Source organism: Dictyostelium discoideum, assembly GCF_000004695.1.
Source record: "Dictyostelium discoideum AX4 chromosome 3 chromosome, whole genome shotgun sequence".
Classification (NCBI taxonomy): domain Eukaryota; phylum Evosea; class Eumycetozoa; order Dictyosteliales; family Dictyosteliaceae; genus Dictyostelium; species Dictyostelium discoideum.
In genome coordinates, this window is record NC_007089.4 from 4,619,759 (window position 1) to 4,641,060 (window position 21,302).

Consider the following 21,302-nt stretch of genomic DNA (forward strand, 5'->3'; position numbering starts at 1 on the left):
AAAAAAACAAGATTAAAATAAATAAAAAATAAAATTTAATAAAAATAAAAAGTATCAAAATTGAATACAAGATTCAATCAAAATTATTTATTGGGTTATTGGGTTTTTATTATTATTATTATTATTATTAATATTATTATTATTATTATTATTATTATTATTATTATTATTATTATTATTATTATTATTATTATTTTATATTTTAAGTTTGCTATTTTTGTTGTTGTTGTTTGTTGTTTTATTGCAGTAAAAAGTTCACATATTATTTTAATATTAATATAAATTTTTAAAATCCTTTTTTATTTTTATTTTTTTTTTTATCTATCATTGTTTGCAAATACAATTAAAAATTTATATTATAAATCTGAATCTTTCAATGTATGAACTCAATATTATTAATTTTATTAAATAATAAAATTTAATTTTAAAATTATAATTAAATAAAAAAATTATTTGAAAAAAAAAAAAAACAAATAAAAAAAAAAAATTCTATAAATAAAGAATATTTTATTTAATTTTATTTAAAATTTTTTTTTTTTTTTTTTTTAATTTTAATTTTAATTTTATTTTTTTTATTTTATAATAATTTAAATGGTTTTCTTTTTTTTCTTTTTTTTTTTTTATTTGGTTAAAAATTGATGTTTTTTTTTATTAAAAAAATTATATTTTTAGTTATACTTTTAAAATAAAAATTGATATTGCCTTAAATATCATTGGTTGAGAATAAAATTTTAAAAGGTCAAAAACAGCATGATCAATCAAATTTGGTTTTTTTTTTTTTTCAAAAAAAATATATTTTTTTTTAATTTTGGAGAAAAAACAATTTTTTTTTGAATTATTTTTCTTTTTTTTTTTTTTTTTTTTTTAATTTTTTTTTTTTCAAAATCAGTTCCTTTTTTTATTTTTATTTTTTTTTATTTTTTTTTTATTTAATAATCCACCAAATAAATAACATTATCCGTTATATACTTTTTTTTTTTAAAATTTTTTTTTTTTTATTGTCTGTTGTTGTATTTTTATATTTATTAAGTAATTTTTGTATTTTTAACAACACCACTTTTCATCACGACACGCTCTCCCCATCAAATCTCATTTTCCAAGATCTAGATTAAATATAACATTGTGGTAAGATTTCAAAAAAAAATTTTTTTTTTTTCCTCTTTTTTTTTTTTTTTTAAAAATAATAATATTATATTTTTGTCAATATTAACAAACTAACCCTACCCACACTCTCTAATCAAAAAAATAAAAAAATAAAAAAATAAAAAAATAAAAAATAAAAAATAATAATAAAAAAAATAAATAATAAAAATAATAAATAATAAAAAAAATAAATAATAAAAATAATAAATAAAAAAAAAAAAAAATAAAAATAAAAATACATATTTATTAATTGACAATTAAAAGTAATATTAAAATAAATTATTATTATTTTAATAATAATAAATAAATAAAGAAGAGAAGAGAAGAAAAAAGAAAAAAAAAAAATAAAAATTTAAAAAAAAAGAAAAATAATAATAATAAAATAATAATAAAGTAATAATAATAATAATAATAAAATGGAACAATTATTAGAAGCAATTAGTGATGCAGTATCATCAATGGTATTATATTCAGTTGAAGCAGATGAAAGTAATGCAGCAATTCCAAATATTTTACCAGGAGCACAAGGTGTAAAATCAACGGTTGATTATTTAGTTGATTTAGCTTCAAAGAGTGCAGCATTATGGGACAACTTTAATCAACCAGATATGAAAGTGAAAATGATTGACACATGTGATAAAATTAAAGAATCAACAGGATTCTTATTGGAATCAGCAACGATTCTCTCAAATATGCCATTCAATAAACCAGCTAAAAAGATTCTATTAAAGGGTGCAAAGGGTATTATGGAGCATATGGTAGTACTATTGCAACAAGCCGATCTCTATGAGGTCACTCGTTTAATTAGATATTGCAGACGTTGCGAGAGTAAATTAAAGATTTTCATTGGTTTAGATCCTGGTGAAACCTTTTTCGCTACAGCTGCTCAAGATTTTGTTACATCCACAGTTGAAGTTGGTAAAATCGTTACCAAACGTATTGGTGAAATCGATGACTACGCTCTAAAGAAACGTTTCGAAGAAGCAAATAGTTCTCTTAAAGTTGAAGTCCCAGTTGTCCTCCAACATTTTGCCTACTACCAAAGAGATGCTAACGATAGACATTCCTTTGATCAAGGTCATATCGTTGCTAAAACTATCTTTTCAATCATTGATGAAATTATTACAGTCGCTCGTTTATCTGCAAAATCACCATTTGATTTATCAATGATTCAAGGTCTTGATCTTCGTGATGATGATGATCTTAAAGATGTTAATATTTTAATTTCTCAAGAGAAATCAAGATTATTATCTGCAATTGAAGGTTAGTAATAATAATAATAATAATAATTAATAATTAATGATTTTTTTTTATATATTAATTTTTATTTTTTTTTTTTTTTATTTTTTTAAAAAACATTTAGCTGGTGATGGTAAAGAAGCATCAAGAGCATTAAAAGCAATTAAAAAAGGATTAACAGATCAAATTGTTATATCAAAAGCATTAGCAAAATCAACAGATAATCCAATTGAAAAGAAGAGATTAGAAGATGCAGCAAGAAATGCAGAATTTATATTGGATAGTATTGTTGCACAATTTGGTCAAGCAGTTGAAGAATTATTATCAAGACCAGATAATTCAATACTTTTCAATAGATTAAAAGCAAATTTAGATACTATTATGGAGGCATCTGACCAAATGGTAACAAGTTCAGCACGTTTATCATCGAATGATGTTTCAGAGGCAACAAAGAATTTAGAAGAATTAATTGAAAAGGTTAGAGGTAATATATCAAAGAGTGAATTTGAAAAACTTGCAGTAAACATACCATTACTTCAACCAACATTTAATGATATTTTAGATATTGTCGATGGAATTGCAATGGGTACTCAAGACGCAACCATTAAACAAAGTCTCGAATTTGCAAGTAAGGAAGGTAGAAACAGAGGCTCAGAGATCATTGGTAGATTGGAACAATTATCAAAACAACTCGAAAAGAATCCAAATAATAAACGTGAAATCGAATTGGAAATGAATCAATTATTGACTCAATTGAATCAAATTGGTAGAGATCTTTTGAAAGCCGTTTCATTGGGTACTTCGAATCAAATCTATGAAACTCATAAATCCATTGAAGAGAATTTAGCAAAACTTAAACAAGCCGTACTTTCAAATGACCAAAAAGAAGTCACCACTGCTTTACGTGCAATTAGAAAAGGTATGAATGATCAATTGAATATCGCCAAATCAATTGAACGTATCACAGAGGACCAACAAATGAAAGATGCCCTACAAGCTGCAATCTTAAAGGCTGATGAAGAATTGAATGATTTAATTAAGAATCTTTACACTTCAACTCAAGAGGCAATGTTAGATTCATCAAATCCAAAAGCAATCGCTAAATTGGATGAATCAATTCGTGGTATCGATGAAATGAATCAAAGTTTTTTAGGTGCAGTTTCTCGTGATATCATGACTGAAAACACTAAACAAATGGAATTGAAATTGGCTCAATTGGTTCATTCATTGAAATCTGGTGATCAACAATTGACCGTTCAAGTTTTAAAAGGTGTCATTGAAGATATAAAGAAACAAGGTTTAGTAGCTGAATTGGCTTCAAATTCAATCAAAGACTCTGATGAACATCGTGCAAATCGTATTAAAGAGAGAGCTGTCGATTTAACAAATACCGGTCCAAATTTGGTTAAATCAGTTAAAGCAAATCTAATTGAAATGAATTCTGATAATTTATCAGCATTGGTTCAAAATATTGGTCAAATTCGTGAAACAAATAAAGATTTAAATAATGCTGTTTTCATGAGTACCGAAGAGGAACTCTTGGAAAATTCAGCAAAGATTGATCAAGAGATGAGAAGAATTCAAACCGCTTTAGCCAATGGTAAACCAATTACAGAACAAGAGATAAACTCATTAATGAAGAAAATGAATAACCAAATTCGTTTGGCTCATCAACATGCTAAATCAATGAAAGATCCAAATTCAAAGAAAATCCTATTGGATACAACTGATAATTTAAATAAATTGGTATCATTATTGGTTGATGCTTGTAAACAATCAATTGATAATCCATCCGATGAGAAAGCAAAACAAAAAGTTAAAGATCTTTTGAATGAAGCAATCAAGGCCAACTTGGATTTAATTGGTAATAGTTTCTCAACTGCTGAAGAATTGGTTTATGGTACTCCAAATCTTTTGAAATTAATTTCAAAACTTGAAGAGGCAATGGCAAATGGTGATCTCGATGAGATTAAACGTTGTTTCAAAGAATTGAATGAGGAACTTTCAAAACAACTATTCTTGGCTAGAATTGCTGAAGCTTCAATCACTGATCCAGAGAGAAAGAAACAATTATTAGAAGCAATTGCTGATTTAGAAAGATTACAAACTGATCTTTATCCATCGGTTATGGAATTCATTTCAAATCCAAACTCTAAGGAAGCTCGTGAGAATTTACAACAACTTTTAAGAAAATTAAAGAATGATGTTGAACGTGTTTCTTCAATCTCTTCAACCTCTCCTTCTGAACATCTTGAAAGTAAATCATATGCTGTCGCCAATGAATTGAATAAGGTTGAACGTGGTTTACATTCAAATAATCAAGCTGAAGTTAATGATGGTGCAAATAAAGCAATCGCTGGTATTAAACAACAAATTCAACTCTCTAAACATATCGCTGAACATACTGATAATATTGCTCAAAAGAGAGAAATCATCGATTTATCTGATCGTCTTGAAAAACAAGCATTGGTTTTACAACAAGCTATCAAAGAATCATTGGCAAATCCATCATCTGCCGCTCATAAAGAAAAAGTTTATCAAGCTTCATGTGCTACTCGTACTTTAATGGCTCAATTAATTGCTGCATCATCTTCAAAAGTACCAGAGGAACAAATTATTACCACTGCTCAATCAATTAAAAGAGATCTTGATAATTTATCCATTGCATTGGCAAAGGGTGGTAAAGATGCTGAAAAAGCAATTAAAGAATTTAAATCTGGCGAAACTAAACAAAAGATTGAATTATTGAAAGCCTATGCTTCAAAAGTTCAAAATCCACATCAAAAGAAACAAATCAATCAAGCAATTGCACAATTAGAGGAAAATGTTAAACAATCAATTGATTTCGTTGAGAAAACTATTGGTACTACTACTGATAAGCCATCAACTGTTGAACAACAAAAGAAATTAAAAGAATTGATTGATAATAGTTCAGTTGCTGCTAATCAAGTGATTTCAGTTTCAACAGGTTCAAATGAAGATCGTTTACTTTCAAAAGCTGTTAAAATCAATGAAACCCTCGATAGAATTTCAAAATCTGCACATGGTGGTAATAAGGCTGATGTAGATTCAAATGTTAAAGAGTTGAGAGAAGAATTGGGTGATACCATTCAATTGATTAAACAAGCATCAGAGAATGTTAAAGATCCACATAAAAAAGTTGCCCTCAATGAAATTGCAGAAAAATTAAAATTAGTTTCACAACCAATTTCAAATGCTGCAAATAATACTATTTCAAAACCATCTGATAACGCTTCAAAGACTGAATTAAATAATCTCATCAATCAAACTAAAGAACTTTTGGGTAAAGCAGTTGTAAACTCTACAAACAATGATAATCCAACCCAACAATTGGATCAAGTACTTTATAAAGCAAGTAATGATATCAATCGTTTAAATAATGCAGTTGAAAGTGGTGATCAAAAATCAATTGGTGATTCATTAACTAATCTTAAAGACACTGAAAATAGATTGAAAATACTTGGTAATTCATTACCATCCAATTCTGTAGAGAGTGAAAAAGTTAAGAAATCAATTCAAGAAATTAGTAATCAAGTTTTACCAAGTATCATTAATAATGCAACCGTGATTTTAACTCAACCAAAAGATTCAAATAATTCTAAATCCATTGTTAATAAGGAATCAAAGAAAGCTTTATCAGATTTATCAAATGTTATCTCTATCACTAATAAATCACCAGAAGAGAAAATCATTGCAAATGGTACCGTTCTTCATCGTGATACTGATCAATTGAATACTTCCACTAAACAATCAAAAATTGATCCAACTCAAGTTCAAAATAATGTTGATACAATCTATAAAACTGTTGCTGAACAAACTTTATTAGCACGTGCTTTAGCTAATCAAACTTCAAATACATCAAGAAAACAATCTTTACAAGATAAATCTGATCAATTAGAGAAACTTTTACCAGAATTAGAAAAAGCCAATAAAGATATTCAATCATCCGCTTCAAGTGGTAAACCAGTTGATAAGCAAATGGTTGATAGACTTGATAAAATTACCAATGATATTAAATCAATCAATCAATCAATTGTTAGTGAAGCAATTAATGAAAAATTAGAGAAAGAACATAAAGAGAGAGAAATTCGTGAAGCCGCCTATAGAGAGGAACAAGAAAGATTAAGACGTGAAAAGGAAGAAAGAGAAAAAGCTCAACAAGATGAAGTTTTAGCTGCTGCTCAAAAAATCGCTGAAAGAACTAAAAATCTCAATAAAGATCAAACTCCAGAAGGTAAACTTTATAGTACCGCTCAAGGTATCGCTGGTATCATGAGAGATCTTTCAATTGCTGCCACTACTAATGATAAGAAGGGTATGATCACTTGTTCGAAACTCTTGGCTGAACAAGTAGCTCTTTACCTTCAACAAGCTAAAGAAACCGCTTCTAAATGTACTGATCCAAAATTAAAAGAACAAATTATTACTGCTGCTCAAGCCGCTAAAAATTTCACTGTTCAACTTAAAATTATTGCTGCTGTTAAAGCCGCTAGCGATGATGATGATCCAAGTTCAAATAAACAACAATTGGTTAAATGTGCTAAAGGTTTAGCAAAAGCTATCGTTGGTACTATTAATGCTGTAGAAATTGGTCAAATTAGAGTAAAATAAAAAAATAAAAATTAAAATTAAAATAATATATAAAAAAAAAAAAAAATGGATTATAAATAGAATTTCTGGATTTGGAAAATGTCCTAATTTTTTTTTTTTTTTTTTTTAACTAAAAGATATTAATTGGTTTAAAATAACTGATTGGTCACTAATTTTAAATATAAAAGTTGGTTGTATATAATTAAAAAAAAAAAAAAATTAAATTTTTAATTCAAAAAATCATGATATTTTTCTTTTTTTTTTTTAATTATGACTCCCATAAATTAATATTTTTATTAAAACAAATACAACAAAAATTTTTAAAACATTATTATTAATTTGAGGAGAGATTAAAGGTGCAGGGCGGTCAGCTACTTCGTTCATTAATTTAATTAAAATTTGCCGTAACTTGAAATTACCGTAATCATTTGATAACTTCTGTGTATAAAATTGGAGTTCATATGAGGAGAATCAGATTCTGATTGATCTTTCGTGAACAATCCAAAAACTGACCCCGCAAACACTTAATAATAACTCCTTTTGGCAATTTGAATTTTAATCTTTAAGACAAGTTTTTTTTTACTTTTTTTATTTATTTTTTTTTTTAACATTTATTAACTAAACGGATAAAGTAAATAAGTAATTAATAGGTTTATTTATGAATCTTTAATTTTTTAAAATAAAATTTTTATTTTGGTTTAGACAGAATTTTGATTATAGAGTTGTTTTTTAAAAAAAAATAATAATAGTATAAATAAAATATAAATTTAAAAAATAAAAAATAAAAAATAAATCAAATAAAAAAACAACTAAATTAAAATTTTAATTTTAGTTTATTTTATTTTTTTAATTTTTAAAAAGTTATTTTATTTATTATTTATTTCCAACACTAACAAGAGTATTTGGTCTAGATATTGATAAATGTTCAATTGATTTATCAAAATCACCAACATAAATTGGTTCCCATTGACCAAAATAATCAATTTGTTGTTGATTTGTTAAATTTTTAATCCAATTTTGATTATGATCATCTTTATTATTTTGATTATACCATAGATTTTGATTATCTAAAACCACTTTAAATAAATCATCAACAGCTATTTTATGATGAACCTTAACATTATCAGTTAATAAATGTAAACCAGGATTTGTATTTACCTCCAATAGCATTGGTTCCATTTGATCATTCAATAAAATATCGAAACCTAATAATTCAAAAGAACCTTTATTATGACCATTTCTTGGCCAACTTTTAATGGTTGTAATCACTAATTTCTTAATTTTTTCATTTAATTCATTTTCCCATTGAACTTTGTTTTCACTATCAGCTGATAAATAATCTTTAAATTGTGACAATGACCATTGATTACTAACTTTTGACCATTTATTTTTATCTTTTGAAAAATCTTTTTGAACTTGATAATTACTAAGATGGACGAATCTATCATTTAAATCATCATTTGAATACTCTATTGAACAGAATCTAAGATAACATTCTCTAAATTTAAAAATTATTAACGGATTTAAACTCTTTACCAAAACAAATTGTCTAATATCAAACTTTGTATTTTCAATGGTATATGGTGATTCAATATATTTTTGTACAATAAATTCATCATTTCCTTGTGCTGAATATTCAAGTAATAAATTTAAATCATCAAAAATTCTAATACCAACTCCTCTTGCATTTGCACTTGGTTTACAAATCCAAATATTTTTATTACCATCAATATGATTTTGAATTGGATAAATTATTAATTCTTCTTTATCATTTTCTAATATTATTTCTTTTTCATTGGTTGTTGTTGTTGTTGTTGTTGAAATTATATTTTCACCATAATGATTATTAAAATTTAATAATTCATCATTTGAAATTCCAACTAATTTTTCATTATTATTTTTAATTTTATTATTATTATTATTATTATTTTTTAATCTATTGAAATCCTTTATAAATGCTTTCTTTTCTAATGGGTTTGATAAAATATATGATCTTGGGAATATTTTAGAAATTTCATCTTTTAATTCTTTATCTCCATTTTGATATAATTTATTCATATTTTTTGTTAAACCTGATTTTGATCCAATTTCATCATGATTTATAAAATGATTTACAATTTGATCTTTATTTCTTACTCCTAACATTTCCCAACACCAACTCCATTTAATATCAAATCCTCTTTTTTTAATTATTATTAATATTAATTTTTATTTTATCTTTATATATTATAATAATTAATATATTTACCTTGATATTGATTTACTTTCAGCATAACCTCTTTGAATTAAAGCCTCTCTAATTAATGTATGATTTGACGAAATTTGATCAATTTTAAATATCTTTTTTCTATTCCTAATTGACTCTTTAATCTTTTCAAGATCAAAAGAATTTTGTGAATCCGGTTGTTTGGTGGTAGCAGTTAAAGTTTCAACCACATCTTCATTGATATCAGTTGAACTATTAATAAAAGTACAAATAAATAATATAAAAACAATTAACACCACTAATTTCATCATTGTCGGCTTTTAATAAAATAATATCTTTTTTTTTTTAAAAATAATTTTAATTTTTTTTTTTTTTGATTTGTATTGGGATTTTTTTTTTTTTTCACCACCAACCACCATTTTTCATGAATAAAAAAAAAAAAAAAAGATATTTTTATAAATAAATAAATAAATAAAAAAAAAAAAGATATTTGTATAATATTTTATTTTTATTATTTTTTTTTTATATAATTAATTAGTTTCATCATCATTTGTATCGCTAAAATATTCTTCAGAAGATGAAGATTGTTCTTCAAATGGTTGATTATCGAAATCATCTTGATCATTTTCATAATCAGTAAAAGTTGATTCTGGTGATTGAGGTGGTTCAATACCAACATCACTCATTAATTGTACAACCTTTTCTATTGTTGAAACTAAAATTTGTTTTTGTTCAATTCTATATTGTAATACCATTTTCATTTGTTCTGATGATTGAAGATCAATTTCACTATTTGATGAATTATCATTTTCATCATCACTATCATTAGTATTATTTTTATTATTATCATTATCATTACCACTACAACTATCATTTCTTTGTTTCTTTTTCTTTTGTTCATTATTACTAGTATTATTAAAATCTTTATTACTATTATTTTCGGTATTATTATTATTATTATCTAATGATAAATTATCAATATCATTTTCATTGTTATTTTCACCACCTTCATTATTATTATTATTATTATTATTATTATTATTATTATTATTATTATTATTATTACTATTACTATTACTATTACTACTACTATTATTATTCATTGAATCTAATAAATGTTGATCTTCAATAAAAGTTGAAGAGAAATTTTTTAAAAGTGATAAACCTAATTGATATAAAGTTTGTAATACTGTTGATTCATTTCTTAGATTAATTGGATTCCAAATATCAATGAATGGATTAAATTCTTTTTGAGTTAAAAGGATTACACGTAAACATGCGAAATTCTTTGAAGGTATTCTATCTTTTCTAAGGAAATGAGAATCTGCAACTAAATTATTTTTTTCTAATAATCTATCTTTTGCATCTTTTAATTGTTTTTTCTCTCTTTTACTTAAAATTTCTTCACCATTTTCATCATATTGTTTAATTTCATCATATTCCTCTTCTTGTTCTTCTTTTTCTTTTTCTTCATCTTCTTCTTCTTGATCTTCTTCTAATTCATAACCAATATGAAGACTATCATAAATATTATTTGGTATAATGAAACCATAATAAAGTGCTAATTCCCAATTTTGAAGTGCACCATAATGTAAAAATATTTGATTATTTGCAGGAATATTACATGAGGAGATCATTTTAAAAGATTGACTATCATGATCAAAGAATCTTTCAGAGATTTGAGCATTTGTATGATGATTAATCATATCAGCCATTGGTACTAAACAACTTTTAATTGAACCATCAATTTTTAATTGAATAGCTCTACTATCCAATAAAGAACGTGCCCATAAGAAATTCTCCCAAGAGAATTGTGACTCTGGGAAAATATCAGGATATTGTTTTGATAACTCTGGGAATAAATAATCTCTAAATGAATTCAATTGTTGTTTAGTATGTAATGTCTCTTCAAACAAATTGGTACCTTCTAATTCCAACAACTCGGTTGCAGAGTAATGAATCGATGTTGTGAAATATGATGGCAATGTGTCATAGAATGGTCTCCAAAATGAGTTTGCATTCCCTTTTTCATAGATCACAAATAGGAATAGTATAGTATCATCATTTAAATGAAGTTCTTCAAAGATTGGACCTAAAATTGGATGAGCTTTAGCCACATCAACATTGATTAAATATTTCTTTGGTACTACAACAACCGCTTCATTTTCATCGACTTTTTTCGTTGTAACAACACCTCTACCAGTTGAATCAGTGAAATTTGCAATTTGTAACTTTGGGAATTGAACACCACCTGCTTTCAGCCAATTTTCAAATCTTTTATAAACTTCATCTGAAGGTTTAATAAATGGTACTGATTTAATTGTTGGTTTTGAAAATTGATTCTTTAAATTTGATAATTGAATTAATGATCTTTCAATTATTGATAAATGAAATTTATAATATTTTTCAATTTCATTTAATAAATTATTATTAATTTTAAAATTATTATTATTATTATTATTAATATTTAATGTATTTGAAATTTGATTTAATTTTTTAGTGATTTTAATTAAAATCATTGTAAATTCTTTTGATAAATAAACCAAAGATTCCATTTCATTACGTAAATTAATCATTGTTGATAATTGATCATCTTCATAAAAATAACCTTCAGTTTCTCTTAATTTTGATAATCTTGTTAATTCTAATAAATTAATACCTAAAATATTCTCTTGTGATAAATAATCTAAATAATAACCTTCTTTATTATTATTATTATTATTACTATTACTATTGTTATTATTGTTATTGGTTTGTGATTTTTTAAAACTACTTGTACTATTATGAATTAATGTTGATGAATTTATTTCATTCTTTTGTTGTTGTTGTTGTTGTTGTTGTTGTTTTTGTAATTGTTGTTGTTGTTGTTTACCTAAATGATTATCTAAAATTGATTTTTTAACTTTCATTAATTTAATTTCTCTTTGTAATTCATCTTTATCAGTAAATAATTGTTCTAATTGATTAATTGGTTTAAATACTTGAATTTCAAATTTAATTGAACTCATTTCTTCTTCATCTAAAATTGTATAACCATAAAATAATAATAACTCTTCATTACTATATAAATCGAATTGATAATCATCAATTAATGATTGAGAATCATCAAAACTATTACTACTTAAATATCTTAATAAACTATTTGAACTATTTTGTTTTGTTTTAGCTAAAACACTACTTTGTTGTTGTTGTTCAGTTTGTTGATTTTGTTTTATTCTTTTATTAAATTCAGAGATTGTAATGATTTCAATATTTTCTAATTGAATTGGTGAATCTTTAAATAAAGCTGTATTTAAAACTGCAACTAATTCACTAAATGATTCATCATCATTCTCTAATGATGAAAGGAATAAATTTGAATGATTTCTAGGTGATGATAATAATGATGACGTTGTAGTGGTAGTAGTAGTAGTGGTGGTGGTGGTTGGTGAATCAGTTGATATTGATATTGGTGATGTTTTATTATTTAATAAAGTTTTAATTTGTTTATAAATATTTGATTGAATTATATAATGTGGTAATGGTAAGAATGATTTAAAAGAAATATTTGGTAATGTTACATTTACAATTGAAGCAACTCTAATATAATTATAAGATCTATATAAACATGATTCTAATTTATTATAGATTTTATCTGATTGTTCATTCTCTGATGTTTTAAATCCAATAAATGTAATAATCCATTTAAATACAACATCTAAATCTAATTTAATCTTATTAAATTCAAAATTTAAATCTAAATAATTACATGTTGAACTATTATTATTATTATTATCATCATTATTATTATTATTTAAAACTATATTTTGAAATTCATTAAAATTTGTTATTGGAGTTGAAATGTTTATTAAATTTTGAATGATTTCAAAATAAGATAAAGTTGAAACTTTTGATGATGAAAAGTTTAAATTTGAAGATTTCTTTAAACTTGATCTTGTGGTATTTGTTAATGATGGTTCAATGATTGAAGTTTGATAATATTCTGAAACCAAGAATAATAACATTACGAAATCATCAATTGATAATGATAGATTTGAGAATGTATTTCTATTTTGATTAATAAATTCAATTATAACTTTAGTTAATTGCTCTGTAATTAATAATTTATGGTCGATTAAATCATTTAATGATGTAACTATTGGATTAATGGTAGTGGTAGTGGTAGTGGTATTATTATTATTTAATGAATCTGGATAAAATGTTGATACTTTAAAGAATTGTAATAAAATATTTAATGATTGATAAGATGCAAATGGGTGAAGTGGCATTAAATAACTTGGAATAATTGCTAATTCATCATCTTTTAACATATCTTCACGTGCATATCCTAATATAAATGGTGAAATTTGTGGAATAAAAATATTATTATTATTATTTGATGTTGTTAAAATATTTGTTTGATGTTGTTCAAAATATGATTGCATAGGTGGTGAAGAATCTAATGGTGTATTAACTAAACTACTACTATTTGATAATGAAATTCTTTTTGAATTTAATTTCATTCCTTCTTTTTCTAATTCTCTTACAAGACAATCATCTGAAGAGTTCATTTTTTTAAATTTTTTTGTTTTTTTTTTGTTTTTATTATTATTTATTTGTTAAATTTTTTTTTTTTTTTTGATATTTTTTTATTTTTTAAAATTATTATTATTATTATTTTATTTAATTAGGATAAAATTGTTTTGAAAATAAAAAAATATAAAAAAAAAAATAATAATAATAAAAATAAATAAATAAATAAATTATAATAAAAAAGAAAAGTAAAAACTAATAAGATAAAAAAAAAAAAAATATAAATAAAAAAAAATTATGACCACACAAAAAGCGAAAAATTTTTATTTTTTTTTTTGTTTTTTTTTATTTTTTTTTTTTATTTTTTTTTATTTTCAAAAAAAATTGTTTTTTTTTTTTTTTTTATGATTTACACCCCATCTCCCAAAAACTATTTATAGATTTTTTTAAAAAAAAAAAAAAAAAAAAAGTATGAAATTGTATGGATTATTTATTCATTAACAAGATTCATTTAAAAATATTTTCAAACCAAAATAATAAAATAATCAAATAATTATTATGATTAATATAAAATCAAAAAAAAAAAAAAAAAAAAAGATATTGTTTTTTTTTTTTTTTTTTTTTTAATTTTTTCTTTATTTCTTTTTTTTTTTATTTTTTTCTTTATTTCTTTTTTTTTTTTTTTAATTTTTCTTTTATTTCTTGGGTAATTTCTTTGAAATAATTAAAATATATTATTTATTTTATCCTTTTTTTTTTTATTTTTTTATATTTTTTTTTTTTTTCCCTCGTTTAAATTTTAAAAAAAAAAAAATAAAAAAAAAAAAAAAAAAATGAAAATGAAAATTTTTTTTTTTATTTTCATTTTATTTTCTTTTTAGTTCACACATATATCGCACACACACACAATACACACCGAGAAGTATTTGTGCATATGAAATTAATAAGTTGCATAGTGATAGATATATGATTATCGTACGAAAATGAACACATCAATATCATCACCTTATCAAAGACATATTCTTACATCATCCAGTACTGGTAGTGGAAGTAATAAAAAACCAATGATGGTCAACGATTTAATGGATAATGATAATAATAATAATATAACCTCAAACTCTACCAATAAGAATAATATTAATAATAAAAATATAAATAATAAAACAACAACAACAACAACACCACCAACATCATCATCAACAACAACATCAAATACACCATTATCAACAACACCAATAAAAAATATTGGTTTCAGTAGTGGTAGTGGTAGTGGTATTGGTAGTTTAAATAATATTAATAACAATAGTATCAATAATAATAATAATAATAACAATAACAATAATAAAAATGTAGTAACATCAAATAGAAATACATTAAAGAGTGATACATTCCCAATGATATCAAGTAATTGGGAAAGTAATAAATATTTCGATTATATTTATTTTAGGACATATTATACAAATCTTAAATCTAGACATTTCATATTAGTTAATCTCTTCATCTTATCATTATTATTATCTGCTTATTATTATCTTTATTTATATTTTGATTCTATTAAACAATGTAAGTTTTTTTTTTTTTTTTCTTTTTTTTTTTTTTTTTTTTTTATAATTTAAACCTGTACTAATTTTAAATGTTTTAAAAAAAAAAAAAAAAAAAAAAAAAAAAAAGATGACAATATGTTTTTTTATTATTATTTACCATTATCATGTTTAACATTTTTGATGGGATATACAATCTATAATATTCACCTTCATTTTAAACAAGTACCAGAGATTCAATTAACAGAAGATGAAAGAGTTTTATATGATTGGCCAAATAATTTCCCAACTTCACCATTCTCACCATTATCACCTATTAAGCCATCGTCATCATCATTGATTAATAATAATAATAATAATAATAATAATAATAATAATAATAATAATAATAATAATAATAATAATAACAATAATATTACAACACCATTAAAGAATAATACAGAGGATTTATCTTTTATTTCACCAATTCAAAAACAACAACAACAACAACCAAATGATCAATATATATCATCATATAGTTCAATTAATCAATTTAAAAGTCAACAACAGCAATCACCAACATCATCACCAATGAATTCATCTAGATTTAATAATAGTTTTAGTTATCAACAAGGTGAAGATAAATCATTTGAAGAATTAGAAAGAGATAGATTAAATTTTAATTTTAAAGGAAGATTACAATCAAATTTAACAGATTTTAGTTTTGAACAACATCCATTTAAAGAAGATGATAAAAAGAAAAAGAAACAACAACAATCACAACAAATACAACAACAACAACAACAACAAGAACAAGAAGAATTTGGATATATTAGACAAAGTTTAACAAATGAATATCAATCAATGTCATCATTGAATAATACAACTGAACCAATTCATTATAATATTGTACAAAAACCAATTACAACCAATGTTGATAATAATAGTTTGATTAATGTAAACAAACCAAAAACATTTCAACAAACTGTTGAACATAAAGTTTTACTTTGGAATCGATTCATTGAGGATAATCATTTCTATGCTATATCAGATTGTTCAACAAAATGCAAACGTTGGTTCACTTTGAATATCCTTTCACAATTGGTTGAACCTGCTCAATTGTTTTTATCATTGAAGGAGGACACTCAACAACAACTTCAAGAGGAACATTCTAAACCATTCTCAAAACAATTACAACAATTACAATTACAACAACAACTACAACAATCTCAATTATATCAACAACAATTACAACAATCACAATTCCAACAACAACCACAATTCCAACAATTACTTCAACAACAACCATTATTACAATTTAGTCAAGATGAAATCATAAAATTAGATGAGATTAAAAATCTTTTAAAAAATATAACCTACAATTTAAATTTAATCAATGATGTTCATCATAAGAAAGAATCGATTTATATTTGTCAAAGAATCATTGAATTGTCACGTGATAAACATGTGTTTCATGATTTCAATAAAGGTGGTGAAAATTGGATTCCAAACGAGTTGCCAACTGATGAGCAATTGTTGTTTTGTCTATTCTTGGCTTACATGGATTCAAAGTTGTATCGTGATGTCACTGCTCCCAATCCTGATATTCCTTTCTCTTCAAAGTATATCAAGCATGAACATAGCAAATATATCAATTACTACTCTGCTATGATAAGTGTAGTCTATAAAAGACCACTTCATTGTGATCTCTTAATACCAACAGCTTCTTCTCCATCTGCTCCACTTCAAATTTGTGATATCTCTCCTGGTTTCGATAATATTTTCTTTGCAATCGTTTTATTCTTTTATAATGTCATTCAATATCAAAATGGTTATTTAGAAGATTATGATGTTAATTTATTAAATATTAAAAGTTTTGTTCAACCATTAATTAATAGTACTTTAAATAGTGAAAATAGTGATGATGATGATGATTATGAAAATTATTAAATAAAAAAAAACAAATAAAAAAAATAAAAAAAAAATAAAAAAATAAAAAACTAAAATTAAAAAATATCTTGAAAATAATAAAAAAATATCTTTTTTTTTTTTTTTCCCCCAATTTAACACATTTTTAAACAAATCAAAATTAAACTCGAAAAAAAAAAAAACTCAAAAAAATAAAAATTTATTTTTCAAATAAAATTCTTCTTAAGATTCCTTCTCAGTGCATTTTTTTTTTTTTTTGTTTTGTTTTTTATTTTTTTATTTTTTTTTATTTTTTTATTTTTTTTTTTTTCAGTCCACATAGTTAATATTTGTTTAATTAGTTTTAAATAAATAATTAATTAAATTTGTAATATAGTAAAGTTTATAATTTTTTTTTTTTTTTAAAAAAAAATAAAAATAAAAATTATCTTTTTAAACAGATAGATCTAAGGTAAAAAAAAAAAAAAAAAAAAAAAAAAAAAAAAATCCAATATAACACATTAAAATTGAAAACAAATAATAAAATAAAAATAAAAATAAAAATAAAAATAAAAATAAAAATAAAAATAAATAATAAAATAAAATAAATAATAAAATGAATCCAAAACATTCAAAATTAGTTGAAGGTGAAGATAGTGAAGAGGAACAAGATGAATACTATGAAGAAGAACAACAAGAAGAAAAAGAAGTTGTAGAGGAGGAGGAATATGAAGAACAAGAAGCTGTAGAAGAAGAATATGAAGAAGAATATGAAGAAGAAGGATATGATGAAGAAGAGTTAGCTTTAGGTTTAGATTTATTGGATTATATGAAAGATACACCACCAAAAAACAATGATAACAATAATGAAATCAATAATGATAATGTTGAAAATAATCATGATAATAATAATAATAATAATAATAATAATAATAATAATAATAATAATAATAATAATAATAATAATAATAATAATAATAATAATAATAATAATAATAATAATAATAATAATAATAATAATAATAATAATAATAATAATAATAATAATAATAATAATAATAATAATAATAATAATAATAATAATAATAATAATAATGAAGATCATAATGATAATGATGATAATAATAATAATGATAAAGAAGTTTATTTATCACCAGATATTAAATTCTCTGAAATTAAAGATTTTAAAAACAATAGCGATAGTGTAATTATAAATAATGTTTTAACATCTTCAAATTTTCAATTTGAACTTGAAAATGGTAAAGCATTTGAAGAGATTGAAAAATTAAAAAAACAAAAAGAACAACAAGAAGAGGAAGAAAGATTAGAGAATAAGAGATTGGAAAAAGAGTTGGAAGAAAAGAGAATAGCCGAAGAGTTAGCAGTCGCTGCCCAAATAGAAAAAGAGAGATTAGAACAAGAGAAATTAGAAAAAGAATTAGAAGAAAAAAGAATCGCTGATGAGTTGGCTGCTCAATTAGAAAAAGAGAGAATCGAAAAAGAATTAGAAGAAAAGAGAATCGCCGATGAATTGGAAAGAGAAAGATTGGAACAAGAGAGAATCGAAAAGGAATTAGAAGAAAAGAGAATAGCTGATGAATTGGCTGCTCAATTAGAAAAAGAAAGATTAGAGCAAGAAAGGTTAGAAAAAGAGAGAATTGAAAAAGAATTAGAAGAAAAGAGAATCGCTGATGAATTGGCTGCTCAATTAGAAAGAGAAAGATTAGAAAAAGAGAGATTAGAAAAAGAGAGATTAGAAAAAGAGATATTAGAAAGAGAATTAGAAGAAAAGAGAATCGCTGATGAATTGGCTGCTCAATTGGAAAAAGAAAGATTAGAAAAAGAAAAGTTAGAACAAGAAAGATTAGAGAATGAGAGAATCGAAAAAGAAATAGAAGAAAAGAGAATCGCTGATGAGTTGGCTGCTCAATTAGAAAAAGAAAGATTAGAAAAGGAATTGGAAGAAAAGAGAATCGCTGATGAATTGGCTGCTCAATTAGAAAAAGAAAGATTAGAACAAGAAAGAATCAAAAAAGAATTAGAAGATAAGAGAATAGCCGATGAATTGGCCACTCAATTGGAAAAAGAGAGAATCGAAAAGGAATTAGAAGAAAAGAGAATAGCCAATGAATTGGCTACTCAATTAGAAAAAGAAAGGTTAGAAAAAGAGAGATTAGACAAGGAAATAGAAGAAAAGAGAATCGCTGATGAATTGGCTGCTCAATTAGAAAAAGAAAGATTAGAACAAGAAAGATTAGAAAAAGAGAGATTAGAAAAGGAATTGGAAGAAAAGAGAATCGCTGATGAATTGGCTGCTCAATTAGAAAAAGAAAGGTTAGAACAAGAGAGAACCGAAAAGGAATTAGAAGAAAAGAGAATAGCTGATGAATTGGCTGCCCAATTAGAAAAAGAAAGGATAGAACAAGAAAGATTAGAGCAAGAAAGAATTCAAAATGAGTTGGAGGAAAAGAGAATAGCTGATGAATTGGCTATTCAATTAGAAAAAGAAAGATTAGAAAAAGAAAGATTGGAGCAAGAGAGATTGAAAAAAGAGAGATTGGAACAAGAAAGATTGGAGCAAGAAAAAATAGAAAAAGAAAGATTGGAAAAAGAAAGGTTAGAGAAGGAATTAGAAGATAAAAGAATTGCTGCTGAATTGGATGCTCAATTAGAAAGAGAAAAATTGGAACAAGAAAGATTAGAGAAAGAAAGAATAGAGAAAGAATTAGAGGATAAGAGAATCTCTGATGAATTGGCTGCTCAATTAGAAAAAGATAGATTGGAACAAGAAAGATTAGTAAAGGAATTAGAAGAAAAGAGAATAGCTGATGAATTAGCCGCTCAATTAGAAAAGGAAAGATTAATGCAAATCGAAAAAGAATTAGAGGAAAAGAGAATAGCCGATGAATTAGCAGTCGCTGCTCAATTGGAAAAAGAAAGATTAATGCAAATCGAAAAAGAAAAACAAGAGGAAGAAAGACAGAGATTAGCTCAAATTGAAAAAGAGAGACTAGAGAGAGAGAAATTAGAAAAGGAAGCAGAAGAAAAAAGATTAGCAAAGGAATTAGAAAAAGAAAAACAAGAAGAAGAAAAACAAACACAATTAAAAAAAGAAAAAGAAAAATTAAAACCAAAACATAAAGAAGCACAAAAGTTCACATACGGTGAAGAAAGTGACGAAGAGGACTATGATGATGATAACGATGATGATAATGATGATGGTGATAATGATAATGATTGTAGTGATAATTGTCATAGTGAAAGTTTGGACAATAAACAACAACAGCAATTTGTAAATAGTAGTAATAATGAATTAACATCATCATCATCATCAATTAGTGAGTCAACAACAACAACAACTTCTTCTTCTTCTTCAACTAATGTATTCATACATAAGGCACCTGAACCAATACCTCATAGAAAAGTATCTTTCTCTTCAATTCTACCATGGAATAGGTCTACAAATACACCAATCACAACTAATAATATAACCAACTCAAATACAAATACAAATTCAACAACACCACCAATTGTTCCATCATTAAGTGAATCATCATTATTTTCATCGTCAAACACCAATTCAAATAAATCATCAGCAACTTCAATATCGAATAAGAGTAGTTTAGTTACATCATCACCAACATCAACAGCTACAAATTTAACAGAACCATCACCATCACCAAGAGGTCAAAGAGAATTAACTGATCCACAAAATTCTGTTATTTGTTTGGATTTATTAGATCCAGTGTAAGTGTATCATAATATATAATTTATTTTATAAATTTTTATAATTATATTAACATGTGTATTAATTTAAATATATAGTCCAAAGGAAAAGAATTTAAAAAATAAACATTTCGATATAAGTTTTGGAATTCAAAAGAAGTATACAGAATTATTTTCAACATTGAATAAAGAATTAGCATCTTCAAATTATGATTCCTCTGTATCATCTACAATCTTTAGCCTCAAAGATATTTCAAAACACAGAAAAAATATAAACTTAGATATGGTCGCTTTATCGAAATCAATTTGTAGTAGTCCATTCTGTTAGAATAAAAAAATAATAAAATAAAATAAACCAAAAAAACTAAAATACATTGTAAAATATAACAATAAGATAATTAAAATGTTGTGATAAATAATTATTAAAATTTTTTATT

At 24.0% G+C, this 21,302-nt stretch overlaps 5 protein-coding genes across 5 annotated transcripts; 3 read left to right on the forward strand and 2 right to left on the reverse strand.

Moving 5' to 3' along the window:
• Nucleotides 1-1,559: 1,559 nt before the first annotated feature.
• On the forward strand, nt 1,560-7,014 carry DDB_G0281499 (vinculin-related protein; the record flags this gene model as incomplete). Its single annotated transcript, XM_635627.1, has 2 exons — nt 1,560-2,406; nt 2,507-7,014. 2 exons carry the CDS (start codon nt 1,560-1,562, stop codon nt 7,012-7,014), a joined length of 5,355 nt encoding a protein of 1,784 aa, XP_640719.1.
• An 852-nt stretch (nt 7,015-7,866) lies between these two features.
• DDB_G0281541 (hypothetical protein) lies at nt 7,867-9,507 on the reverse strand (the record flags this gene model as incomplete). Its single annotated transcript, XM_635628.1, has 2 exons — nt 7,867-9,172; nt 9,242-9,507. 2 exons carry the CDS (start codon nt 9,505-9,507, stop codon nt 7,867-7,869), a joined length of 1,572 nt encoding a protein of 523 aa, XP_640720.1.
• A 222-nt stretch (nt 9,508-9,729) lies between these two features.
• DDB_G0281543 (hypothetical protein) lies at nt 9,730-13,749 on the reverse strand (the record flags this gene model as incomplete). The annotated part of the gene is made up of 1 exon (XM_635629.1): nt 9,730-13,749. One exon carries the CDS (start codon nt 13,747-13,749, stop codon nt 9,730-9,732), a length of 4,020 nt encoding a protein of 1,339 aa, XP_640721.1.
• Nucleotides 13,750-14,694: 945 nt separating this feature from the next.
• DDB_G0281501 (hypothetical protein) lies at nt 14,695-17,181 on the forward strand (the record flags this gene model as incomplete). Its single annotated transcript, XM_635630.1, has 2 exons — nt 14,695-15,274; nt 15,383-17,181. 2 exons carry the CDS (start codon nt 14,695-14,697, stop codon nt 17,179-17,181), a joined length of 2,379 nt encoding a protein of 792 aa, XP_640722.1.
• A 574-nt stretch (nt 17,182-17,755) lies between these two features.
• Nucleotides 17,756-21,193, forward strand: DDB_G0281503 (hypothetical protein; the record flags this gene model as incomplete). Its single annotated transcript, XM_635631.1, has 2 exons — nt 17,756-20,886; nt 20,965-21,193. 2 exons carry the CDS (start codon nt 17,756-17,758, stop codon nt 21,191-21,193), a joined length of 3,360 nt encoding a protein of 1,119 aa, XP_640723.1.
• Between the last annotated feature and the right edge of the window lie 109 nt (nt 21,194-21,302).